The 27,329-nt window shown below is 40.9% G+C and overlaps 1 protein-coding gene across 3 annotated transcripts in view; it reads right to left on the reverse strand.

The window, feature by feature from the left end:
* Positions 1–27,329, reverse strand: part of dgkh (diacylglycerol kinase, eta) — a 504,569-nt gene that overhangs the window by 249,873 nt on the left and 227,367 nt on the right. For all 3 annotated transcript variants that reach the window (XM_072260835.1, XM_072260834.1, XM_072260833.1), the window contains one exon: positions 21,324–21,404. In XM_072260835.1, the coding sequence (XP_072116936.1) occupies positions 21,324–21,404 (81 nt within the window). The remainder of the gene's footprint in view (positions 1–21,323; positions 21,405–27,329) is intronic.

The following is a 27,329-nucleotide window of genomic DNA, read 5'->3' on the forward strand; positions in this document are numbered from 1 at the left end:
CTGTTAAAAAAATCTTTTCCCGCAAATCTGCTTTCAAACTCTTTCCTCTAACTGTAAAGCTATGTCATTTTGCTTTTGACACCCTTACCATAGGAATCCAGTGGTGGGGTGGAGATACATCTCTATCAAAAGAAGTGTAAGGCGCTCCTTCCCTCTGCTAGCCTGCAGGCCACCCTTGGGCAAGGTGTAGCACCTGGTAAGCTCCCTGTTCAAAGTCATTTAAAGCCATGGGAGTAGGTGGTGGATGAGCAACTGTTACATATCACAGGTCCTGATTATGCAACCACTGATGCCAGACAGACAACCTCTGAAGAATATTGATAATGGCTGGGGTCACCATCTTGTAAAGATACTGTCCAGAAAAAGGCAATGACGTACCATTTCTGTAGAAAAATTTCCCAAGAACAATCATGTTCATGAAGAGAGAAATGAACAAGAACAACAGCATGAAGAGGGCAGAGTTAGTAAGAGATTTGAAAGTGGGAGGGGGAGGAGGAGATCCAAAATTTTGGATCTCCCCCTCCCCCTCCCACTTTCAAATCTCTTACTAATTCTTCCTTCAGTTAGTCCTGACGAAGGGTCTCGGCCTGAAACGTCCACTGTACCTCTTCCTAGAGATGCTGCCTGGCCTGCTGCGTTCACCAGCAACTTTGATGTGTGTTGCTTGAATTTCCAGCATCTGCAGAACTCCTGTTGTTAGCATGAAGAGGGTCTTCCGCACAGGCACAAATAAAGACAATGGAAGACCATCATAACTTAGTCCTGCGGCACAGCAAATAATGGTGATGATGACCATAGAAAAAAGATTCTGATCACCTACCCTCTCTCTGCTTCTTGGAATATTATATACCTCGATCAGTTCATGCCTCAGCCTTTGTTCCAGGGAAAACAAACCCAGCCTATCCAATCTCTCGCTTTAACTTATGTCCTCCAATCCGGGCAACATCCAGGTAAATCTCCTCTGTAGACCGTCTGTCCTTCCCAAAATACGGCAACCGCACACAATGCTTTAAGGGAGGTCTAACTAGTGTTTTGTAAAGTTGCGAGACAATGTTTCAACCTTTCTATTCTTCATACATTTTCAACATTCAGAAAGAATTTATATATTCAAAGCAGGAAATCCATATTTTTCCATATTAAAATAGCTTTGTCACAGTTTAGTTTACTTAATCTCTGAATACACCTATTTCTATGATTCTGTCCACCAGTGTCTCATTGCCAATCTCAGATACAAGGCTTTCTATACCATTGTTAAGAAGCCTTAATAAATACATAAAATTAGTTGTGGCCACACCAGTCACAGTGCATTGCATACCCTGTCATTACCTTAATTCATTGTCTCCTGCTGCTCAACCATTTCCAGTCAAGTTAATAATTTGTTTCAATTCTGAATTTCAGACAGAAATAAGGAACTTCAGCAAATACCTTCTGGAAATCCACTCAAAAGTTCATGACATTGATTCCTGGGATGAGAAGGTTAATTGTGAGATGGCCTAGAATGGCCCTTAGCTCTGATTGAAATGGTCAAGGATTTATAGATGCCAAGATACTGCTTGTCCCGAGAACCAGTGATAAGAGTAAGGAGTTGGCCAGAAGTACAAGAGAAATCTCTTCAGCCAAACAGCGTGAATCAATGGAATTCTTCACCCGAAGAGCTGTGGATGCCCAGATAATATGTTTATTTAAGATTGATGAAGGGTTGATAAAGGGTCTCGGCCCAAAATGTTAGCTCTTTATTCCTCTACATAGATGCTGCCTGACCTACTGAGTTTCTCCAGCATTTTGTGTGCATTGTTCTGAGTTTCCAGCATCTGCAGAACCACTTGTGTTTACTGTATGTACCCATAATTGTATAAAGCACTATCACTAATGTATTCAACTATCAAAAATGATCAACTACATGCTTACTCCACAAGATTTTGGACATTTTATCCTCTGGAACGGGCCTTCTTCCTGACTGATAAAGGTGCTAATCAGGAAGACCAGTGACGAGCACAGCTCTCTTCTGGTGACTGGCAGTATGCTTCCCAAGACTATGGCTTTAAATACCTCCAGGTAGTCATCAGCTAGGTCTAATCATTGATTCAATACTAACAGGACCCAGAAACATGCGAGAAGTCAGCACTCTTTAAATAATGTGACACAGTTACAGAATCAGCAGAACTGTGTGGATGAGCCAAGTTTCCACGGCACCAGAATCTGTGCTAACTTGCCAAGTCCTCAGATGCCTTAAAGTATCTCATGCATGCGTTCCTTTAGAAGAACACGTGTCTAGGCTGTAAATTATAATGGAAAACCTTGACACACTCGGTTCCTCATGGGATTCACACATCAAGCAAATACAGCAAAACTGTGGTCTCTACCCAGCAGGTTTACACACAGCAGCTTTTGTTGAACCTTGCGCACTTGAGGAAATGCACGGAGCAATGGCAGTGGGCAACTGTGTCAGTATGTTCAACTGAAAAGATATCCATATACAGAAGTGTAACAACGGTTTTTCCAAAGGGCCAACATGGCGACAAAATAAAATGTTAGAAATCAGAACTATATACTCAAAACATTGGAAACACCAAGCAGGTCAGGGAGAGAGAAACGGAAGTACAATTTCAGGTTGGTAACTTAGCAACCTGTTTCTTTTAAACAGCACATTTAACTCGGAATGCCATGAACCTGACTCAGGGTTCCTTCTCACTTTTTCTCAAGTGCAGAGTGTTAGTGGAGTTCTTTGAGGACATAATGAGTACAGTGGATAGAGGGGAACAGGTGGATGTCGTATACTTAGATTTCCAGAAGGCATTCGATAAGGTGCCACACTAGAGACTTATAAATAAGATGTGGATGCATGGAGCTGGAGGAAGTGTATGGCATGGATAGTGGATTGGTTAAGCAATAGAACGCAGAGAGTTGGTATAAATGGGTGTTTCTCCGGTTGGCAGTCAGTGGTGAGTGGGGTGCCGCAGGGGTCGGTGCTGGGCCAGCAGCTGTTTACCATTTACATTGATGATTTGGAAGAGGGGGTTGAGTGTAGCATAGCAAAATTTGCTGATGACACTAAACTGAGTGGAAAAGCAAATTGTACAGAGGATGAAGAGAGCCTGCAGAGGGATATAGATAGGTTAAGTGAGTGGGCTAAAGTCTGGCAGATGGAATACAACATTGGTAAATGCGAGATCATCCACTTTGGAAGGAATAATAGAAGAGCAGATTATTATTTAAATGGTGAAAGATTGCAGCACGCTTTTGTGCAGAGGGACTTGGGAGTGCTTGTTCATGAATTACAAAATGTTGGCTGGCAGGTACAACAGTTTATTAAGAAGGCAAACAGAATATTGACCTTCTTTGCTAGAGGGACTGAATTCAAGAGCAGAAAGGTCATGCTGCAACTATACAGGGTACTGGTGAGACCACACCTGGAGTACTGTGTGCAGTTCTGGTCTCCATACCTGAGGAAGGCTTTGGAGGCAGTGCAGAGGAGGTTCTCCAGGTTGATTCCAGGGATGAAGGGGTTAACCTACGAGACGAGATTGAGTCGCCTGGGACTATGCTCTCTGGAATTCAGAAGAATGCGAGGGGATCTTATAGAAACATACAAAATTTTGAAAGCAATAGATAAGATAGAAATACGAAAGTTGTTTCCATTGGTAGGTGAGACTAGAACTAGGGGACATTGCCTCAAGATTCAGGGGAGAAGATTTAGGACGGAGATGAGGAGAAACTGTTTTTCCCAGAGAGTGGTGAATCTGTGGAATTCTCTGCCTAGGGAAGCAGTTGAGGCTTCTTCACTAAATATATCTAAGATACGGTTAGATAGGTTTGTACATAGTAAGGGAATTAAGGGATATGGGGAAAAGGCAGGCAGATGGAGCTGAGTTTACGGACAGATCAGCCATGATCTTATTGAATGGCGGGGCAGGCTCGATGGGCCAGATGACCTACTCCTGCTCCTATTTCTTATGTAACAGACACTTAGTGGCCACTTTATCCACAAAACTGCTGCTCACTGGTTGTTTGGTTTTTGTTTTTAGAACCATTCTCTATAAAATCTATAGACTGTTGTGTGTGAAAATCCCAGGAGATCAGCAGTTTCTGAGATTCTCAAACCACCCCAGCTGGCAACAACAACCATTCCATGGTCAAAGTCACTTAGATAACATTTCTTCTCCATTCTGATGTTTGGTCTGTACAACAACTGAACCTCTTGAGCATGCCTCCATTCTTTTATGCATTGAGTTGCTACCACATGATTGACTAATTAGATATTTGCACTTACGAGGTGTACAAGTATATCTGATAAAGTAGCCACTGAACATGAACATTCATTGGTGGGAGAATCCTATGCCATACTTATGCCACCCTTCCACTTATGAACACTTAAGCATTTGCTGTAGTAGATTTAGAAGTAGGGACTCTGCTGAGTAATTGTTGCCTCTTAAAATAAGGGAAAACAGTGCAGATTTTAATATCCAAAATGACTGCACCCACTGAATCTGGCCAATGAAGACATATATTTCAGAATCTATTGCTCCCTAAATAGTTTGATTACTTTGTACAAACTCAAAGCACTTTAACAAAGATCAGTGATGCTGTTGTCTTTTCCTTCCTACACAATCTAGCCAACTAAAATTTTCTTAAGGAATAAAGTTAAAAATGGAGACTTGGCCACCCACAACAAAATTCTACATCTTCATGGATTCAAGTGTGCTGTGGTTGGGAATCTCAAGATGTTTCCCAACCGTAGTTCCAGTTTGAACACGTTAAAGTGTCTCCATTGTTGTTCCCATTAAAGCCTTGCAATACTTCAAAAACTAATCTCTTCGAATAGTCAACAACAGGTTCCATTTTTACAGATGCCTTTAAGATGATTTTGTACACGTCTGTTAATACACAAAAAACACTCAATATGGTAACCATGCCTCCACAGTATTGTAATGAATGGCATCAAAAGCACATTAAACTGACAAGAAAGAACAACTAGTAAAAGTGGAGCGAGAGAGAAGAAACTAATTCTGCTGTTCGTAGGAACTAAATTATGTACTTATGTTGGGCATTGATAATGTTGAGAGAGCCAACTGCTGTCTGATTCAAAATACATTCAGTAAAAAGAGACTCACAAATACAAGCCAGTGTTCAGCACTATGAATGACAGCTTCGTTTTAGATCTATTTCAGCAGATATAGCTGTTAAGTGTCAGGTTCAATTGTCTCACTACCTATAAGGAGTTTAGGCATTTCCCCGTGACTAAGTATGTTTCTCCAGTGCTCTGCTTTCCTCCCACACCCCAAGGTTAATTGGGCAGCACAGACTCATGGGCTGGAAGTGTCTGTTATTGTGCTGTATCTCAAAAATAAAAATAACATTTGAAAAATCCAAGGAAACCCATGGCATCTACAGCATCTCTGCAGCTGCTGGTAGGACTGTGCAACAACCAGAGCCCTCTGTTCAAAAATAAAACAGGTGCCCTTTAAGTGACAGAAATGCCAAACAAAACAAGTGGAAGAAATATTCACAGATCAGCTTTTGAAAAAAAACGGGGAAAATTAACTTTCCAGATATATCAACAGCCAAGTCAGGAAGTAGTCAAGATTTCTGTGACACATGGCTCACCTCCAAAACTGTCAAAGCCTTGCCAAGGCTCATGAAAAGAGTGCAATACAACAGTCAGCAGCTTTCAACAAGTCTTATTCCATCCAGGGAATATACATATGGGCATTCAACTTGGAATTCACACTTTATTCCATTGGTTGTATATAGGCTAGATGATATACTGGAGCTCCACAGCAAACTTACTTCATCAGCACCTCCCTCCTTGTGACCTCAAATGAGAAAGGCAGGTTAAGCAAAGTTATAGAACCCACTATCAGCTCAAGATCCCACTACAAACTATAGACCATTGTGAGCTGGAATATATATTGCCATTCCTTCATTGTGGCTGGATCTTTACTCTAGGATTGCCTACTGAGAACGATCATGGTAAGGATTGTGTTAATTTATGGAGAAAATCTATAACTGCCTTCTCAGGGCAACTCAGAACTGCACTGAATTATCAGCTCAGATGATACTGTCAAATCTCTGAAATGGAAATTGAAATCATCACTTTATGACTGAGCCTACAGAGCAAAAATTGTGGTGAGGCAAGTATTGCATAAGCCAGTCAATACTTTCTCATTATTACTTTGAACAGAACTCAATTCTCCCACTACTACCTTCTGTTCCACTCAGATGCCTGGGCCATTGGATATGGATGAGCTAGATGTATGTTTTAAATTTATAAGTAATTTCACAAAGTAGTAGCTTCATTTTAGCATGGACAATGTCTGAAAATAGACATCTTTTTCTAAAAATGAAAAAAACTGTAAATAGAAAATTAAAAGTGTTACAAAATATAAAAAATGTTACAAACTTCTCTTTCAACCAACACATTTTTCTGCTTAAACAATGATCTTTCAATTACCATGTTGGTTCATCTTCTTTAAGAAATTTTAAAACTGCAGTAAAGGGAAACATAACACAATTTTTAAAATTTGCTTTCAAAAATTGTGCATTAGATATAGACTATAGCCACTTCTTGAACAGGTTAAAACAAACAAAATTATATAAGCAACACACATCAAAGTTGTTCAACAGCAACTTTGATGTGTGTTGCTTGAATTTCCAGCATCTGCTAAATTCCTCGTGTTTACGAAAATTACACAAACTTGCATCTCCTCTTTCTAATATCTATATTTACAATGATTATTACTGATAAAAAAGTCTATGGCTTTTTAGCTCTAACATAATGATTTAGATTGGGGGTGTCTCTACCAAAGGAGGTGTAAGGCACTCCTTCCCTCTGCTAGCCTGCAGGTCACCCTTGGGCAAGATGTAGCACCGGCTTAGCCCCGGTCAGGGTTACGTGATGCCTTGGGAGCAGGTGGTGGATGTTCGTACGAGCAGCTGGTGTATATCACATCCTGGTTATGAGAACACTGACGTCAGGCAGACCATCTCTGAAGAGTATTGATAATGGCTGGGGTCACCAAGTTGTAAAGACACTGTCCAGAAGAAGGTAATAGCATACCACTTCTGAGAAAAATTTGAGAAGAACAAACACGGTCATGGATAGAAAAAAAAATAAGAACAACAGTGTAAAGGGAGCTATTATCACAAGCAAAAGACAGATGGAAGACCATGATTGTCCACGTCATAGAACACGGCACATAATAATAATAATGTAAGGCCTGAAAAAGTGAGGTTCTGCTAATGATTCCAGATCTTACCATCATGAGTACTGGTTAGTATTTGTGCCATGAAATGTTTAGGAGAGGTCAGGGTAAGTATCAACCTTGGCCCAAACTAAAACAGGGATGACAAGTTTTCAGATGGCGTAGGTCTTTCAGGAAGATTCATAGAACAATTGGTAATTGGCAATAAGAAAATGAAGTGGGTTAGACAATAATACAAGCCATTAAAATTCTGAAATTATCTCTTAATGTGGATGCAGACAAGATCGCTCCATGTTAAACACATCAAAGTTGCTGGTGAATGCAGCAGGCCAGGTAGCATCTCTAGGAAGAGGTACAGTCGACGTTTCGGGCCGAGACCCTTTGGGTCACCAGCAAACTAGCAACTTTGATGTGTGTTGCTTGAATTTCCAGCATCTGCAGAATTCCTCGTGTGTACACTTCATGTTAAAGGTGTCCAAAGCTATTCTGTATTTATAGTGAGAAAGAAAATTGGTAAGGTTAAGTGAAGTGGGAAAGAAGCTTGTATAAAGCACAAACATTGGTCAAGGTCAAATACGCCAAATAAAATTTTCATATTATTCTATATAAATTCTCATTCAATGAATTTCCAAGTGAAAATTGAGATCGTCACACACTCCTCGTCCTTAATACTTTATGTGTACTCAAGAGACAATGTCATTAATTGTAAAAACTACTCCTGTAGGTTGAAAATACACTGAATACTTATTTTGCTTTATTGGAGTTGTCTGAAAAAGTGATATGTGCTGTGGACAAAGGAGATCTAATGTCTGTACAATACTTAGATTTCCAGAAAGCACTTAATTTGGTGGCACTTCTGTTTATTATTGTGGAAAATAAAAACTCATGGAGTACAAGATAACATACTGGTGTGCGGATAGAAGATTGGCTGGATAATAAGAAACAAAGTAAAGGTATCAGTGGGTCTGTTTCAATTTAGCAAATGTACTGAGCAGTGTGGCATCAGAATCGGTTCAGGACCTCATTTACATAAATTGAAAGACTTAAAAAATTTAAAATACGGGATCTTTCAGTAGACCTTTTCTCCGAGCACCTACACTCTATCTAGCAGAGGCAGGATTTCCCACTGGCCCCCATTTTAATTCCACTTCCCATTCCCATATTTCAATCCATGGCCTCCTCTACTGTCGCAATGAGGTCACACTCAGGTTGGAGGAACAATGCTTTATATTCCATCTGGTTAGCTCCAACCTGATGACATGAACATCAATTTCTCTAACTTTTGGTAATGCCCCCTATCCCTTCACCATTCCCCTATCCCCTCTTCCCTCTCTCACCTCATCTCCTTGCCCATGTATCACCTCCCTCTGGTGCTTCTCCCCACTTTTCTTTCTTCCATAGCATTCTGATCCCTTCTATTGGATTCCACTTCTCCAGCCCTGTATCTCTTTCACCAATCAACTTCCCAGCTTTTTACTTCATTCTTTCCCTCTCCTAGTTTCATCTATCACCTTGTGTTTCTCTCTCCCCTCCCCCACCTTTTAAATCAACTCATTTTTTTCTCTCCAGTCCTGCTGAAGGGTCGCGGCTCAAAACGTCGACTGTACTTTCTTCCATAGACGCTGCTTGGCCTGCTGAGTTCCTCCAGCATTCTGTGTGTGTAACTTAAATAAGTGACTTGGACGAAGGGTATGGTTGCTAAAGGCCAATTTATACTTCTGTGTCAAATCGACGCCGCAGGTATGGTGTAGCCGCGTACCCTACGCCATACCCTGACGCGCACCTCTCCAAAAATGTAACTACGCGTTGCGGCAACGCAAACTGCAACAACTGTGATTGGTCTGCTTGGTAGCATCGCATTTCCTCCTACGCTGCAATAGCTTCCCATTGGACTGAAGGGCAGGGAAGGAATTCTGGCTGCAATGCTTTCCATAAAGCTTTACAGACCTCCGAAATTATGAAGGACCCTGTGCTTGACGCCAGTTTGTAGCTAGCTGCTACAGCCTGTTGACTTCCACCTGAAGCTAAAGTTCGAATGGTAATTGCCAGTCTCTGAGTATACTATGCGTACACTGATGCGAAGTAAATGGTTGGAGACGATGAACCAAATTGTCAAATCTACCTGCTGACATCCGAAAATATTTGAAATGCACTTCCTCATCCATGTCTCTCAGTGGCCGGACAGGCACAGAAGATTCACCCTCCTTCAGTTTCAGTCACCATTGTTTGAAGTTTGAGTTTTTTTGTGTTGAGGTTCAACATGAAGAAACTCAACATAGTGGCATAGTAACCCCCAACGCCAGCTAGCATTTTGGCAGTGAATTGCCGAGCGACGCAGACACACCAACGCACAAGTATAAATGCTCACAGCGGCTTAGGCCACTTGCGTAGGCTACTATGCAGAAGTATAAATCAGCCTTAACTTTGCCAATGGCACAGGAATTGGCAGGACACTACATAAGGAGCTTACAAAGGGATAGAGAGTTAAATCAGTGGGCAAAGAACTGGCAAATGGAGCATATAAAAGGGAAAATGTAAAATTGCCCATTTTGGCAGGAAAACAAGAAACATTGGTGAGTTGAGGGACTGCAGATCTCTGAGATACAGAAGGATCAGAATGTCCTTGTGCATGGTTCACAAAATGTTAGTTTGCCAATGCAACAAACAACTACAGTCATAGAGTTATACAGTTATCCTTTGCCCCAATTTGTCCAAACTGGCCAATGTATCCATCTGACCATCCAATCGGCCCACATTTGGCCCATAATTGTATCATCTTTCTCTTCCCATATATTGCATCTGTTGAAATGTCTTTTAAACATTGTAACTGTGCCTGCCTCCACACCATCCTTCCACAGCTCATTCCACATAGCCAACAAACTCTGTGTGAGAAAACTTCCTCTCAGATCACTTTAACATTTTTCCCCTTTCACCTTAAAATCAAAAGAGAATTTAAACTTAAGTTACAAAAGGCTTTGGTGAGATGACATATGGAAAGCATTCTGATGAGTCGCAGTACAGCCTCATGTGGAAAGCTCCAACGCACAGGATCAGAAGAGGTTGCTGAGTGTTGTAGACTCAGTCAGCTTAATCATGCATACAGCATTCTCCAATGACATCCTGAAGAGGTGGTGCTGTGGGAATGCAGCATCCATCACTCAATACCCTCGCCATCCAGAGCATGCCTTCTTCGCATTACTACCATCAAGGAGTACAGAAGCCTAAAGACACACACTCAACAATTTAGTTCTTCTAAACAACTTCTTCCCCTTTGCCATCATATTTCTTTTTTGGTCCATAAACCCGTGTTATGAAAACAAACTACAGGTTTTATTTCTGTTATGTCTGATAGGGCATCAGTTTAATGTCTCATCTGAAAAGCTGCTACTCCAATAACACAATCTTTTGGTACGCTAAACAGGGTTTTCCCAAATTTTGTGCTTGTGTGTTTGAATCCACAACTTTCTGATTCAGAGCTGATTGCTCTGCCCTCTGGAATGACTATTTTTTAACGATCAACTCAATTTCCAGACAACACTTTCCAAAATGTATTGATTTAAATGTCTGTGTTGAAACAATACAGTTTCTAGCAAGAGTGACCTTTGAAAAGTCATACAAAATCCTGTTTGGTGCATTTTTTAAAATATTTTAATCTTCATGTTTATATACATGAAGAGCTAGAGGAGTGCAATGATGATGGTGTAATATAAATCTTGCTTCTGGAGGCTAGATTGTTAATATCAACAGCAAAGTGCAACTTGAGCACCGGTGCCAAATGCTTCCAACCATATAATAAATATTGTGATTGGTAAGAGTTGGAAATCTGAATTATATTTCAACTTCAGATCAGTGCACATTAAAACAGGGAGTTGCAGATTGAGCTTTTATCAAACGAGTCAACACCTGTAATCAGTAACAAGCCTGTAATCAGTAACAAGCATTTATTGGCCACTTTTACTATACTAAACTACCTGACATTAAGATACTATACGGTCATCAAAGAGATCATTGGATAGGAAGAGTCTGATCATCAACATGAAGGAAGAGTGGAAAAGCACAGTCACTAAAGATTCAAGATTATTTAGTGTCATTTCCAGTACACAAATCTAAAGGTGATCAAAATAACTGTTAATCCAAATCAGATGCAGCATAAAATAACAGAAGATAAAGAAAATTTAAAAAACACAATAAATACAAATACATAAAATGACTTTGATGCATGCTAAAGGAGGAAATTCTAGAGCTTTTGGCCAAGGTGGCAGAGATATATCACAATATAACTATGAAATTATTCATAAGACTGAAACTGGAGTTGCAAAGATCTTAGAGAATTACAGATATAAAAAATGATGGAAGCATACAGCAGGGTAGGCGGCATCTGTGGCGTGAAAAAAAAGTTAATGGCTAAGGTCAATGACCTTACACCAGGAGTGTGAAAAGTGGGGATTGTAGGGGAAGAGGAGGAGAGAACAAAAGTAAAGCGCTACAAAAAGGGCAAAAGTAGAGTGATTAAAAGAGAGCATGAAAAGGATTAATAAATAACACAAGTCAACCAGGAGAAATGGAATATTCATCTGAAATTATCAAAAAGAAGAAAGCTTTAAGAATGAAAATACAACAAAACAGCTTATCCAAAGTTACAGAGTTTTGTGATGCATCTGAAGAGCTAAGTTGTTGCAAAACAGAACAGGATGAGCTTCCTTAGAAGAGTATAGGAGACTAAGGAAAAAAGTGGTCAGAGCAGGGCAAGATGGAGAATTAAAATTATGGTAAATTCCAATTTGGGGTATTATGCAAAGGAAGCACATGGTCTGTATTTGATTTGCAGAGAAATAGACATTGTGTATGGTGAATCCAGTATATTAAATTGGAAGAGGTAGATGGTAAATTATCATTATACCTAGACAGAATTACACCTAGACCTGCATGATGGAAAGGGGGAAACAAAATAGGTGCCATCTCCCTGCCTTGGAAGAAGCTTGGATATTGGTGGAAACAATCAAATCATTTCATTGGGAAAGATCCCTTCAGAAGACTGACAACAAAGGATGAAGAATTTTAGGAATATCAAATTGTGTAAACATAGGAGATGTCTGAAATTAAGCAAGATGATCCATTGCAAGATAGGCAATAGGAATCCTCTTCTGGTTTTATGTGAGAGAAAGGATAAGACCACAAGAGATATGGAACAAAATGAAGAATGAAATATTGACAAAGCTGGGTGGAAGTATAATCAAAGTAGATATCAGTGAAGAAACTGGACATACATTACTAGCTAACCCTAAAGCAGAGCAGTGAAGTTGAGGAGGGGTAGGCCAGGAAGAGACCATATTAAGATAATGTTAGGGTAGAATTGGCTACAAAGATGATGAAGCTTTCAAATTCAATGCAAGAGGATTACGCAGCACAAGCAGTCATCAATAAGGCAAAACATTAGTGATGAAAGGGTCCAAAATTGGGGTGAAAGAAAGAATGGCCAACACATCGCAGAATGAGATAGACATAACTTGAACCATTTGGGTTGCCACAGCATAACTCCATTCACTTCTATGTTTTATTCGGAGGCCATCAGTTGATTAAAGAAGATCTTATTCAATGTGAAAACATGCAGTAGCAGTGGACAGGTGGGGAGGTTGAGTCTATTCAAGGCAGATTTCCTCAAATCACCCTGGAAGGGTGATCACTGGTGAAAATAACATGGGCACAGCCCAGTAACTGGAAAAAGTGGAGAACAGGGCCAGATGTGGCACAGATGATGATGGGAAGAGACTGGGAAAAAAAGTAAAAGTCAACATGAAAAGGAACTAATTCTGTGGGGCAATAAATGGCAGATGCACACATTGACTCAAGCAGTCTTTCTTGTACACCTAAGAGAGAAGGTAGAAGGTCAGCACAGACTACATAAGCCAAAGTGCATGTTTCGGTGCTATAGTGCTCTATGAGTCCAGGACTCTAAGTGGGCTGGGAATGTGGAGGTTTTAGAAGAAAACGCTCCAGAGAAGGCAGCACTATTTCCCAAATGATTATCTGAGCATTGGTTACCTGATGTTCAGCTATTTAAAGGGCTGGAAGATGTTACAGAGATCAATTTTTGTTGAAAAGAGAAACTCCAATCAGCCTGAATAAACACAGAGTTTCTGAATGAATTGAACTGGTGCAAGTTAGAACACAAAAACAAATGGAATTTTAAAAAGGCTTAAATCATATCGAGATAAGAAAACAAAGCTCAAGGTAAACTTCTTATCAAAGTACATATATGGCACCATATACTGTATAACAGAGATTAATTTTCATATGGCATAATAAATCCATAACAAAATAATAACCATAATAGTATCAATGAAACATTGCAGCAACTTGGATGTTCAACCAGTGTGTAAAAGACAAAAGAAAAACTGTTCAAATACATACATACATACATACATACATACATAAATAAATAAATAAATAAGCAAGCAATAAATATTGAGTACATGAGATGAAGAGCCCTTGAGAGTGAGTCTATTGGTTGTGGAACATTCCAAAGATGGGGCAAGTGAAGCTGAATAAACAACAGGGAACACAAATTAAGTTGTCTCAAAGGAGTAAAAAGTTGACGAAGGTTCGATATTTAGTAATCAATTAGAACCACAGCTTGACAATAGTTAAGGCACAACGTGTTTAATTGTTCAGCAAAACAGCAAACAGCACGAAGAATGACTTTCCCACAAACTTAAATTCACAATCCCCACCTCCCTTCAACTGCACAAACTTCTCTCCTCAAAAAATACTGTCTTTTACCCATTGCAGGATGGGATTTGTTTCTTATTAAAAGCCATTAAGGTGCACGATTTCTTAAAGCTATGTTACCTTGCTTTGATCTTTCAAACCTTTCTGTAATCTTTTTAGACGTACCCTTTTCAAGATTACGTAACTCCTAAAAGGTATCGTAAAAACATTTCAAATTGCAGTGTCAAATTAAGTTGATGAAATTACTAAAAGTCAAAATCAAGATTAACTGTCATGAAATAATTTTTGCACAGGAAAATCAGTATTTCCTTTGTCGTTTGCTGACTTGTGAGTGAATTAGGACTATTCCTGCTACTATTCCAACTGTATTTGTCCATTGTCCAGGAAGAACAAACAACTCCCCCAAGAATTGGATAACTAACAGACTTCCAAGTTTGTCCTTAAGTACTGCAACTTTATTAAATATTTTATTCATATTTTTACAAATGGTTATGGAACTATACTTCAAAGAAAGATAAATACATTTCCAAATTTCTATGAATTTATTTCACCTTCCATATATAAATGAATGCTCTGTGAAACAGGGATATACTGTACAGCCAAATGATAGAAAATTATTGCAGCTATTGGAAAGCTGAAATAAATATAGAAAATGGAGCTGAATATTCAGCAGATTTAGAACACATATGAAGAAAAGAACATGTCCTTCTCTGAACAGATGTTTTCTGACCTAGTGGATGTTTTTCAACATTTTTAGTCTTGATTATAGAAATATAACTTCCTTTTAAACAAGTACTGTTACTTATTGCTTGCACTTATGACTGTGAGGCTAAGCACAGCTCTAATGCCATATTCAAATTTGCTGAAAACACCACTGTCGTTGGCCGAATCAAAACTGGTGGCAGTGGTGATCAGCACATAGGAGGGAGATTCAAAATCTGGCTGAGTGGTGTCACAACATCTCTCAAACTCAGTAAGACTAAGGAGCTGAGTTGCATCGTAGCCTAGTATGGAAACACTAACGCCTTTGAACAGAAAAGCCTACAAAAAGTAGTGGATACAACCCAGTCCATCACAGGTAAAGCCCATCCCACCATTGAGCACATCTACAAGGAGCACTGTTGGACGAAAGCAGCATCCATCATCAAGGGCCCCCACCATCCAGCTCATGTTCTCTTCTGATGCTGCCATAAGGAAGGAGGTACAGAAGCCTCAGGACCCAAATGACTCAATTCAAGAACAGTTATTACCCCTCAACCATCAGGCTCTTGAACCAGAGGGGATAATTTCACTCACCCCATTACTAACCTGTTCCCACAACCTATGGACTTACTGTCAAGGACTCTTCATCATGTACTTGATGTTTATCACTTATTTATGTTTTTTTTTCTCAGTTCACACTGATAAAACCAGAGCATGGGCATAGCCAAGCACACTCATTTCTCAAATGTTAGGAACTTTCAGATTATTCTAGTGGTGTTTAGTATTGTGACTTTCTGGAGATTTACATAAATATTGCTGTGTAGGCCTAATTGTTTAATGCAATTCTGTAGTGACTTTGGGATGATACCAGTTGTAGATATTACTATTGGGACAATGTATACCCTGTTCATGTTCCACAGTCTTTCAATTTCCTCTTTTAATTTGGCATATTTCTGGTGTTTTTCACTTATTGATATATGTATGTTAAGTGTGTTTGGAATGGCTATATCTATTAAGCAAGTTATTCTTGCTTGTTTATCCTGTAATATTATATCTTGGATGGTTATTAAGGATTGTCCTATCTGTAATAATGGATCAGTCATAATATAATTCGTAGGACTCTGACTCTAAAACTGGATCCAGCATGTATTTATAATAAGTTATGATATTTTTTATGAGTTTATATTTTAAAGCAAGATTCTGGTGAATAATGCAAACACGAGGAAATCTGCAGATGCTGGAAATTCAAGCAACACACATGAAAATTGCTGGTGAACACAGCAGGCCAAGCAGCATCTATAGGAAGAGGTACAGTCGACGTTTCGGGCCGAGACCCTTCGTCAGGACTAACTGAAAGAAGAGATAGTAAAGATCTCTTACTATCTCTTCTTTCAGTTAGTCCTGACAAAGAGTCTCGGCCTGAAACGTCGACTGCACCTTTTTAGATAGATGCTGCCTGGCCTGCTGCGTTCACCAGCATTTTTTGTGTGTGTTTCTGGTGAATAGTGCTTGCCATTTGAATGTGTCTGTGTCAGACTGAGCTAAACTGCTATAGGATCCTGTAATGTATTGGATCGTTTCTGGTTTCAATTGTCATTTTCTGCATTTATCGTCTTGAATTTGTTGGTCTTTTATTACATATATACTTGATAATTTTCTTGTGTTAACCACATAGTCCTGTGTTGCTACAAGGAACCCATCTGTTTCTGAAAACAGATGTCTCCAACTCTGAGCCAAGCATTCAACGCTTCCTGGTTGACATCTTGTCTGCTCAGATCGTGTTGATATCTTCCATGGAGGGTCATATTCTTCCATTAGTTAACATCTTCTGTAGTGATAATTTCTTCATTTTTCTGGGTTTTGCTTTCATTTAAGTTTAGTAGTGTGTACTTCTCATCGGAATTGCATATGCTCATGTGGAGTGCTGAATCCTGTTTTCCTTAAAGAAAATATATCTTTTTATCTGGCTGTTGTGTAAATTTTATTATTATTATATTTCTTTTTCCTCTGTTTCTATTTGTATTTCCGCAGTTTTTTGTCTTTTGCACATTGGGTGTCTGTCCACCCTGTTGTGTATGATCTTTCAATTATTCTATTGTCTTTCTTGTATCTACTGTGAACGCCCACAACAAAACAAATCTCAGGGTTGTGTATGGTAACATGTATGTACTTTAATAATACATTTACTTTGAATATTGAACATTTTCATTAACAGGTCAGACAATCTCCCCCAGCAACTCATTCAAATAATCCCTGGCACTGCAGCACCCTCTCAGCACTGCATTGCCCTATCAATCTGGACCATGGGCTTGTTTCCAGATGACTTGAGAAATAAACTTGGAATTATCATCACTGTACTTCAGTTCACTGCTGACATTATATGCCTTCACGTGGTGTTCCTCAACTTAACAAAGACACATGCTTTACTAGAGAGAGGCTTAGAACCAAGAACTGCTTTGCAGGTTTATTAAACATTAAAAGGATAACTGAATAGATGTAATGACATACGAAAGATAAATAGTAATTATAGTATTGGTCATTTCTTTTCAATAAGTGAAAAATAACAGAACCACATCTGGTCCATTAAACTGTTATGTGATGTGAACAAGATGTAAAACTTCTTGTAAATTAACATTTACACGGCAGTTTGTTGGGCCATCAAGTAGTTTCATTCCAACTGCTTCAAGGAGTCTACCCACTCTGAAGAAGCAGGAAGAGTAAATGATCAGGCAAAAAGTACCTTTAAGTACGTCTCTCAAACTCAGAAGGTTACTATACAACATGTACACCATCACAAACACAATGGACATTTGGTCTGAATTGTTTGGTTGGTTCTTTGGATACTGGACTACACTTAATGGAAAAATACTGGAGAGTTCACAATGTCTACTGTCATTCATATGCAAATCAATCAGCAGATCTAGGGGATTAAAAGATATAAAACTAGAAACTGCTTTACTACTCTTTAATAGCATTAAGACAGCAGTATGTGTCATCCTAATACTGCTTTTAACAGTCCCATAAAGATCACTGTCTTTAATTAAGAGATATACAAGACAAGGTCATTGGGTTTCCCTCTATAAAATGTCAGTGTCTCATATTCTACAGGCATTTCAAGACCTTGCATTTGTTGGGATTCAGCCTTGTATCAGCGATCTTGGTACCAGCCCATGAAGGAATATGTGCACTTTAAAAGCAGTACTCTTCCAGCTACTGGAGGGTGTTGCTGTTCAAAAATGCGTGCTATAACGAAAAGAGGAACGCAGTCAATGTGGTTTTGTAGGAGTTTTGATGACCCCAGGAGGTCAAATGGTTTTGTGGAGTCTGATTGATATGGTATCTTGAGGAGTAACGTTCTCTGGTAAGGGGCTAAAGCAGAACTTCCAGGTTCATGGCAGGAGATTGCCAGTGAGGCATCTATTAGACGAGATTCTCTGTGAGCACTGTTTATAAATCCTTGCTCTTTTGGCAAGTCTGCAATGCTAGAAAATTCTTGTGACTGTTCTGCATCTTCCATTGAGTTGAAAGGAATGTGGACAACGGCTTCTTTTTATGATGGGGCTTAGGAGACCTTCCTATGGTAACAGTGAGCAGCAAAGTCCTGGATGTAGGAGACATTAGATCTTGAAGCTGGGTGTGACTGTGGCCTTGACTTCCACAGGCAAAACAATCCAAACTTAGATGTGAGGTCACAAGATGTCATGGATGTCAATCAGAAGTATTTTGAAGGGGATTAGCATGAAGAGATATTGCTCCCCGCAGAAGATTCATTTTAAACATGGGTTGCGATGAAAGGTTACAGCTTCTCTCTCCACAGAGGTTGCTAGATCTATGGCCAGCTCCCTACATTTTCTCTTTTCATTTCACATTAGAGAGAAAAATCTGCTTAATTGAATGCAAGACCATGAGACCATAAGACATAGGAGCAGAATTATGCTATTTGGCCCATCGAGTCTGCTCCACCATTCCATCATGGCTTATCTGTCAATCCATAATATCCCTCTCAATCCTATTCTTCTGCCTTCTCCCTGTAACCTATGATTCCCTTACTAATCAAGAACCTATCAATCCCCACTTTAAATGCAGCCATTAAGATGGCTGCCACAGCGGTCTGGGGCAATGAATTTCACTGATTCACCACCTTCTGGCTAAAGAAATTTCTCCAATTCTCTTTCTGAAGGAATATCACTCTACTCTGAGGCTGTGCCCTTGGGTACTAGACTCCTGAAACGTAGGAGACATCCTCTCCATGTCCACTCTAACGAGGCCTTTTGATATTTGACAGGTTTCAATGAGATTCTTCACCCACCCCACCCCCCCCAACTCCCCATTCTTCAAAACTTCAGTGAGTACAGGTACAGGCCCAGAGCCATCAAACACTCCTGATGTGTTAGTCCTTTCATCCCCGGAAAAATCTCATTTACTGTGAGATATAATGCTCCTACATGATCTAATCAGAGGTTTATGTTTAATGGACATTTTATTTATCAGGTTAGGAAGGGATAATGCATCCAACATTGAACCTAACAAAATACAGAATATAGAACGAGTCCTTCAGTCTACAAGGTGTACAGCAACAAAGATGACAAATTAAACTAAACCTGTCCATATCCCTCAATCCCTGCACATTTATGTACCTAAATGCCACTATCATGTCTGTCGGCACCACCAGTCCTGTCAGCTCATTTCAGGCACCTATCACTCTCTGTATGAAGAACTTGCATTACACTTCCCCTTTAAACTTTCCCCTCTTACTTTAAAGTCATGTCCCCTAGTATTTGACATTTGTATCCTGGGGAAAAGATTCTGATTATCTACCCTATCTGTGCCAATCATAATTCTACAAACCTGTCACCTCCCTCACGACAGTGGAAGCAATCCAAGTTGATCCAACCTCCCTTGTAGCTAACTCTTTCTAATTATAGTAGGTGAATGACTAAATTAACTGATTCTTTAGTGGTGTATTTTAGAACAGGTAACAGTATACTCTGACAATTGCTGGAGTATTTCAAATTATCCTAAGAATGTGCAGAAAAGCGTGTTAGCAGCTCATCTAAAGGACAGTATTACTGACAACATTCCATCAAGTCCACACCATGATATCAACCTAGATTTAGTGCTGAAGTGAGGCTTGACTCAGCAATGACTGACTTGGAGTTAAGAACTCTATCAATAGAGTTGCATAGAGAAATAAACTGGAGGTAGGAAGTCAATTGAAGATGACTATTGTTGAAAGGCACCAGTCCTCCAAAGAAACAACTTGCCAATGAAGAACACAAGATGCTAAAAACATTAACAGATCAGGCAAAACCCATGGAAAGTGAAGTAGAGTCAGTGCTCCAGCAAGATGACCATCATCCATCTCTCTCTACTATTGATGCTACTGACCTGGTGAGTCATCGCATTTTGTTTCAGAGCTCCAGGAACAACAGCTTGTCACTTGACCCACAATTTGCCAAGCTCTTCCCCCCTGACTTAGATAAGGAATACAATTAAATAAGTGTTCAGTAGCATTCATTATACATCCTTAATTAAGCACTGAATCAGCTGTCTTTCAAGGCCATCTCAAAAGACAAGAGTCCACTATACTGCTGAATCTAAAGTCCCATGTAGATCAGACCCCAGATAAGAAAGGTATATTTCTTCCCCGAAGGCTAGTACTGAGCTAGATGGGTTCTTACAATTAGTCTCAGATAGGATCAGAGTCAACAAACAATCTGCTTCAAAACCTCAACATATCAGGCAGTACCTGTGGTGGGAAAAGAATTGTTGACATTTCTGATAAAAACCCTGCACTGGAACTGAGAACAGAGAGGCAAGGTAACATAGAAACATAGAAACCCTACAGCACAATACAGCAACACACATCAAAGTTACAGGCCCTTTGGCTCACAAAGCTGTGCCAAACATGTCCTTACCTTAAAACTACCTAGGCTTACCCATAGCTCTCTATTTTTCTAAGCTCCATGTAGCCAACTAGAAGTCTCTTAAAAGGCCCTATTGTTTCTGCCTCCACCACCGCCGCCGGCAGCCCATTCCACGTCCTCACCACCCTGTGTAAAAAACTTACCCCTGACATCTCCTCTGTACCTGCTTCCAAGCACCTTAAAACTATGCCCTCTCATGCTAGCTGTTTCAGCCCTGGGAAAAAGCCTCTGACTATCCACACGATCAATGCCTCTCATTATCTTGTACACCTCTATCAGGTCACCACTCATCCTCTGTCGCTCCAAGGAGAAAAGGTAGTTAGTAGAAAGAGAAAAAAGGGAGTGTCAAAAAAGGGTTCTGAAGCAAATGGTGAACTGAGGGGCGGAGTAGGATGACAGGCAAGTAGAGCTAGGTCGGTGAGGTGAGCGAGGCTGGAGTTGAAAGACTGTGACAGCTGAATGATACATGTAGGGAGACTAAGAGACAGAGGATAAAGGGTGAGAAAACAGATGAACCAAAGTGGGAGAGGACAATGAGAAGTGTCACCAATGCTAATTCAAGTAATTGTATTCCAAATTATTTAATTATTTGAAATTAAATTTTCCATTGGCTAGACAGGGACTCAAAATCACATCTTCAGATCTCCAGGCATCTGGAAAACAGTATGATATTCTGAAGATCATGCCAGCACCTCCCTGCAATCAAAAATAACACAAATCACACCATCACATGCAAAGAGTAAAGATAAGAGTGAAATCATACCGTGAAGCTGTTGTTGACGTTTTTCGTGCTTGATTCAGCAACACTTGCATCAGACAAGTCTACTTCATCAAATATAAGGGACTGTCAAGGGAAAAGGAAAAAATAGAACAATGTAAATGAAAGTAACAATTCACTCTGCAACACACATAAAAATTGCCTGAAACGTCGACTGTACCTCTTCGACTGATCCTACCTGGCCTGCTGCGTTCACCAGCAATTTTTATGTGTGTTGCTTGAAATTCCAGCATCTGCAGATTTCCTCATGTTTCTGTTTTTAAATTCACCCTACATTTCCTTTTGTCAACAATACAGTATTCAACAGAAGCAGCCCATCACCATGTTTTAGAATGCCTGCTCAGATGTTTACAGTCGTGTGCAGTGTTTGTCCCTTTTTCAAGTGGGCACGCACATCCAACTCACCCAAAGTCAAAGGATTGGACCCCAAGTAGGAAGGTCAACTCGGTTAAGGGATATCTCGGAAGTCAGAAGGCCATGTACAGTTCTCACAGGTATGGAAGAGATTGAGAAGAAGCAGCTTCAAATTGCTGGACTTGGTTAACCTGCCCTGGACTCAGCATACTGAAGCAAGGCATGCCAGCACCTTTACTTTCTTACCAGCTTAAGGAGATTTGGCATGTCACCATGTATCCTAATTGACTTTTATATGTAAATGCACTGTTGAAAGTATCCTGATTGAGAGTATCCTTTTTTCCCTGCAACCCAATCAAATTGAGAGAGGAGTCTACATACAGGTTGAAGCGAGAGATCTAAGAAGGAACATTTGCGGGCTTTCAGCTTTTTCCAGCAGCCCAATTAAATCGAGAGAGGAGGCTACACACAGTTTGGAGCTAGGCATTTCAAAAGGAGTGCTAGAAAGCTTTCATTTTCTTCCAGCAGCTTAATCAAGTTGTGATTTGTTAACAAGGGCAAACAAAAATAAGACAGGCACAAGTGGAGCTGCCATTGCTGGAGTGGACCAGTGTTAGAATGGGGAAGCATTGGCTCAACAGGCTTGGGCAAGGTAAGTTTCTTGTAAGTTTCTTTTTCTTCAGTCTTCATCTGTAAGTGCTTAGCTAGTGCAAGGAGAATGGCTCCAGGGGGCTGTGTTGTGTTTTTTGTGTGAGATCTGGGAATTATGGGAGACCTCCAGCCTCTCATATAGCCACATCTGCACCAGGTGTATCAAGCTGCAGCTTCTCAGAGAACATGTTAAGGAACTGGAACTGCAGCTCAATGACCTTTGGTTCATATAGGAAACTGAGAAGGAGGTAGATAGGAGCTACAAGGAAGAAATCACCCCTAAGTTACAGGAGGCAGGTACCTGGGTGATTATCAGGAGAGAGAAAGGCAATGGGCAGCCAGTGCAGAGTACCAATATTCTAACCAATAGTCAGACCAATCTTACAGTTTTTCATAGAACATAGAACAGTACAGCACAGTACAGGCCCTTCAGCCCACAATGTTGTGCTGATCCTTAAACCCTGCCTCCCATATAACCCCCCACCTTAAATTCCTCCATATACCTGTCTAGTAATCTCTTAAACTTTACTAGCGTATCTGCCTCCACCACTGACTCAGGCAGTGCATTCCACGCACCAACCACTCTCTGAGTAAAAAACCTTCCTCTAATATCCCCCTTGAACTTCCCACACCATACCTTAAAGCCATGTCCTCTTGTATTGAGCAGTGGTGCCCTGGGGAAGAGGCACTGGCTGTCCACTCTATCTATTCCTCTTAATATCTTGTATACCTCTATCATGTCTCCTCTCATCCTCCTTCTCTCCAAAGAGTAAAGCCCTAGCTCCCTTAATCGCTGATCATAATCCATACTCTCTAAACCAGGCAGCATCCTGGTAAATCTCCTCTGTACTCTTTCCAATGCTTCCACATCCTTCCTATAGTGAAGCGACCAGAACTGGACACAGTACTGGTTTAACCAGAGTTTTATAGGGCTGCATCATTACCCCGCGACTCTTAAATTCTATCCCTCGACTTATGAAAGCTAACACTCCATAAGCTTTTTTAACTACCATATCTACCTGTGAGGCAACTTCCAGGGATCTGTAGTCATGTACCCCCAGATCCCTCTGCTCCTCCACACTTCCAAGTATCCTGCCATTTACTTTGTACGCTGCCTTGGAGTTTGTCCTTCCAAAATGTACCACCTCACACTTCTCCGGGTTGAACTCCATCTGCCACTTCTCAGTGCACTTCTGCATCCTATCAATGTCTCTCTGCAATCTTCGATAATCCTCTACACTATCTACAACACCACCAACCTTTTTGTCGTCTGCAAACTTGCCAACCCACCCTTCTACCCCTACATCCAGGTCGTTAATAAAAATCATGAAAAGTAGAGGTCCCAGAACCGATCCTTGTGAGACACCACTAGTCAATCCAAATCCAATCCAAATGTACTCCCTCCACCAAGACCCTCTGCTTTCTGCAGGCAAGCCAATTCTGAATCTTCCTGGCCAAACTTCCCTGGACCCCATGCCTTCTGACTTTCTGAATAAGCCTACTGTGTGGAACCTTGTCAAATGCCTTACTAAAATCCATGTAGATCACATCCACTGCACTACCCTCATCTATATGCCTGGTCACTTCCTCAAAGAACTCTATCAGGCTTGTTAGACATGATCTGCCCTTCACAAAGCCATGCTGACTGTCTCTGAACAGACCACGTTTCTCAAATACCCACAGAACCTATCTCTAAGAATCTTTTCCAACAGCTTTCCCACCACAGACGTAAGGCTCACTGGTCTATAATTACCCAGACTATCCCTACTACCTTTTTTGAACAAGGAGACAACATTCGCCTCCCTCCACTCCTCCGGTACCATTCCCGTGGACAACGAGGACGTAAAGATCCTAGCCAGAGGCTCAGCAATCTCTTCCCTCCCCTCGTGGAGCAGTCTGGGGAATATTCCGTCAGGCCCTGGAGACTTATCCATCCTAATGTATTTTAACAACTCCAACACCTCCTCTCCCTTAATGTCAACATGCTCCAGAACATCAACCTCACTCATATTGTCCTCACCATCAACAAGTTCCCTCTCATTGGTGAATATCGAAGAGAAGTATTCATTGAGGACCTCGCTCACTTCCACAGTCTCCAGGCACATCTTCCCACCTTTATCTCTAATCGGTCCTACCTTCACTCCTGTCATCCTTTTGTTCTTCACATAATTGAAGAATGTCTTGGAGTTTTCCTTTACCCTACTTGCTCTCCTCAGCCCCTTCTTGAGCTCCTTTCTTGTTACCCTATATTCCTCAATAGACCCATCTGATCCTTGCTTCCTAAACTTCATGTATGCTGCTTTCTTCCACCTGACTAGATTCTCCACCTCACTTGTCACCCATGGTTCCCTCACCCTTCAATTCTTTATCTTCCTCACTGGGACAAATTTATCCCTAACATCCTGCAAGATATCCCTAAACATCGACCACATGTCCATAGTACATTTCCCTGAAAAAACTTCATCTCAATTCACACCTGCAAGTTCTAGCCTTATAGCCTCATAATTTGTCCTTCCTCAATTAAAAATTTTCCTGTCCTCTCTGATTCTATCCTTTTCCATGATAATGCTAAAGGCCAGGGAGCGGTGGTCACTGTCCCCCAGATGCTCACCCACTGAGAGATCTGTGACCTGACCCAGTTCGTTACCTAATACTAGATCTAGTACAGCATTCCCCCGAGTCGGCCTGTCCACAAACTGTGACAGGAATCCGTCCTGGACACACTTAACAAACTCTGCCCCGTCTAGACCATTGGAACGAATCAGGTGCCAATCAATATTAGGGAAATTAAAGTCACCCATGATAACAACCCTGTTATTTTTGCACCTTTCCAAAATCTGCCTCCAATCTGCTCCTTGGTATCTCTGCTACCAGGGGGCCTATAGAATACTCCCAATAGAGTAACTGCTCCCTTCCTGTTCCTGACTTCTACCCATACTGACTCAAAAGAGGATCCTGCTACATTACCCACCCTTTCTGTAGCTGTAATAGTATCCCTGACCAGTAATGCCACCTCTCCTCCCCTTTTCCCCCCTCTCTATCCCTTTTAAAGCACTGAAATCCAGGAATATTGAGAATCCATTCCTGCCCTGGTGCTAGCCAAGTGTCTGTAATGGCCACTACATCATAATTCCATGTATGTATCCAAGCTCGCAGTTCATCACCTTTGTTCCTGATGCTTCTTGCATTGAAGTACATGCACTTTAGCCCTTCTACCTTACTACCTCTACACTCTTTATTCTGTTTCTCTTTCATCAAAGCCTCTTTATATGTTAGATTTGGCTTTACTCCATGCACTATACTTGCAGTTCTTGCATGACCTTTATCCTCCTCCACCTCAAGGAAGTTACCAGGAAAGTTAATGAAGGCAAGGCAGTGGATGTTGTCTACATGACTTTAACAAAGCATTTTTGACAAGGTTCCGCATGGGAGGTTGGTTAAGAAAGTTCAATTGCTCAGCATTCAAGATGAGGTAGTAAATTGGATTACATTGGCTTTGTGGGAGAAGCCAGCAAGTGGTAGTAAAAGGTTGCCTCTCTGACTGGAGGTCTGTGGCTAGTGGAGTATTGTAGGGCTCGGTGCTGAGTATCTGTCGTTTATCATCTATATCAATGATCCGGATGATAATATGGTTAACTGAGTCAGCAAATTTACAGATGATACCAATATTGGGAGTGCAGTGGACAGTGAGGAAGACTATCAAAGCTTGCAGTGGGATCTGGATCAGCTGGAACAGTGGGCTGAAAAATGGCAGATGGAATTTAATGTAGACAAGTCTGAGGTGTTACACTTTGGGAGGATCAACCAGGGTGGGTCTTACACAGTGAGCAGTAGGGCACTGAGTAGTACGGTAGAACAAAGGAATCTGGGAATACAGGTCCAGAATTCATTGGAAGCGGCATTACAGATAGATTGGGTATAACTGAAAGCTTTTGGCACATTCAAGTTATAGAGATGTAATGCTGAAGTTGTATAAGACGTTGGTGAGGTTTAATTTGGACTATTGTGTGCAGTTTTGGTCACCTAGCTACAGGAAAGACGTAAATAAGATTGATAGAGTACAGAAAATTTATAAGGATTTTTCCAGGACTGGAGCACTTGAGTTGTACGGAAAGGTGGCATAGGTTACAACTTTATTCCCTTGACTGTAGAAGATTGAGGGGAGATTTGATAGAAGTATACAAAATTAGGATGGGCATAGATAGGGTAAATGCAAACAGGCTTTCTCCACTGAGGTTGAGTGAGACTACAACTAGAGGTCACATGAGTTAAAGTTTAAGGGGAACATGAGGGGAAACTACTTCCCTCAGAGGGGGATGATAATATGCAACGATCTGCTAGTGCAAGTTGTGGATGCAATTTCGATTTCCACATTAAAAAGAAGTTTGGATGGGAGGGGTATGGGTATAGTCCGGGTGCAGGTCGAATAGACTAGAGAGTCTAAATGGTCCAGCATGGACTAGATGCGCCAAAGGACCTGTTACTGTGCTGCAGTTTTCCATGACTCTAGGTCTCTGCCCCTGTGGATGTTCACCCAATAGCAAGTATACCATGGGGAGGGAAACAACCTACTAAGGAGGAGCCACAGCAGCTGGGTATCTGGCACTGAGTCTGGTGCTGTGGTTCAGAAGGGAACGGGGGGGTGAAGAGGACTGCAGTAGTCATGGGGCCGTAATTAGAGGAGTAGACAGAAGATTCCATACGTGTCGAAGAGATACCTGGACGGTATGGTGTCTCCCAGTGCCAGGATCAGGGATGACTCAGATTGGATATTGGCATTCTGAAGGAGGAAGGAGAGCAGCCAGAAGTCCTGGTACATATTGGCACCAATGACGTAGGTAGGAAAAGGGAGGACATCCTGAAGAGAGAATTTAGGGAGTTGGGTAAAAAGCTGAAAAGCAGGACTTCTAGGTCGTAATCTCTGGATTGCTGGCTGTGCCAGGGGCCAGTGAGGGTGAAAGGATGATATGGCAGATGAATGTGTGG

The sequence above is a fragment of the Mobula birostris genome, chromosome 6 (genome assembly GCF_030028105.1).
Source record: "Mobula birostris isolate sMobBir1 chromosome 6, sMobBir1.hap1, whole genome shotgun sequence".
Classification (NCBI taxonomy): Eukaryota; Metazoa; Chordata; class Chondrichthyes; order Myliobatiformes; family Myliobatidae; genus Mobula; species Mobula birostris.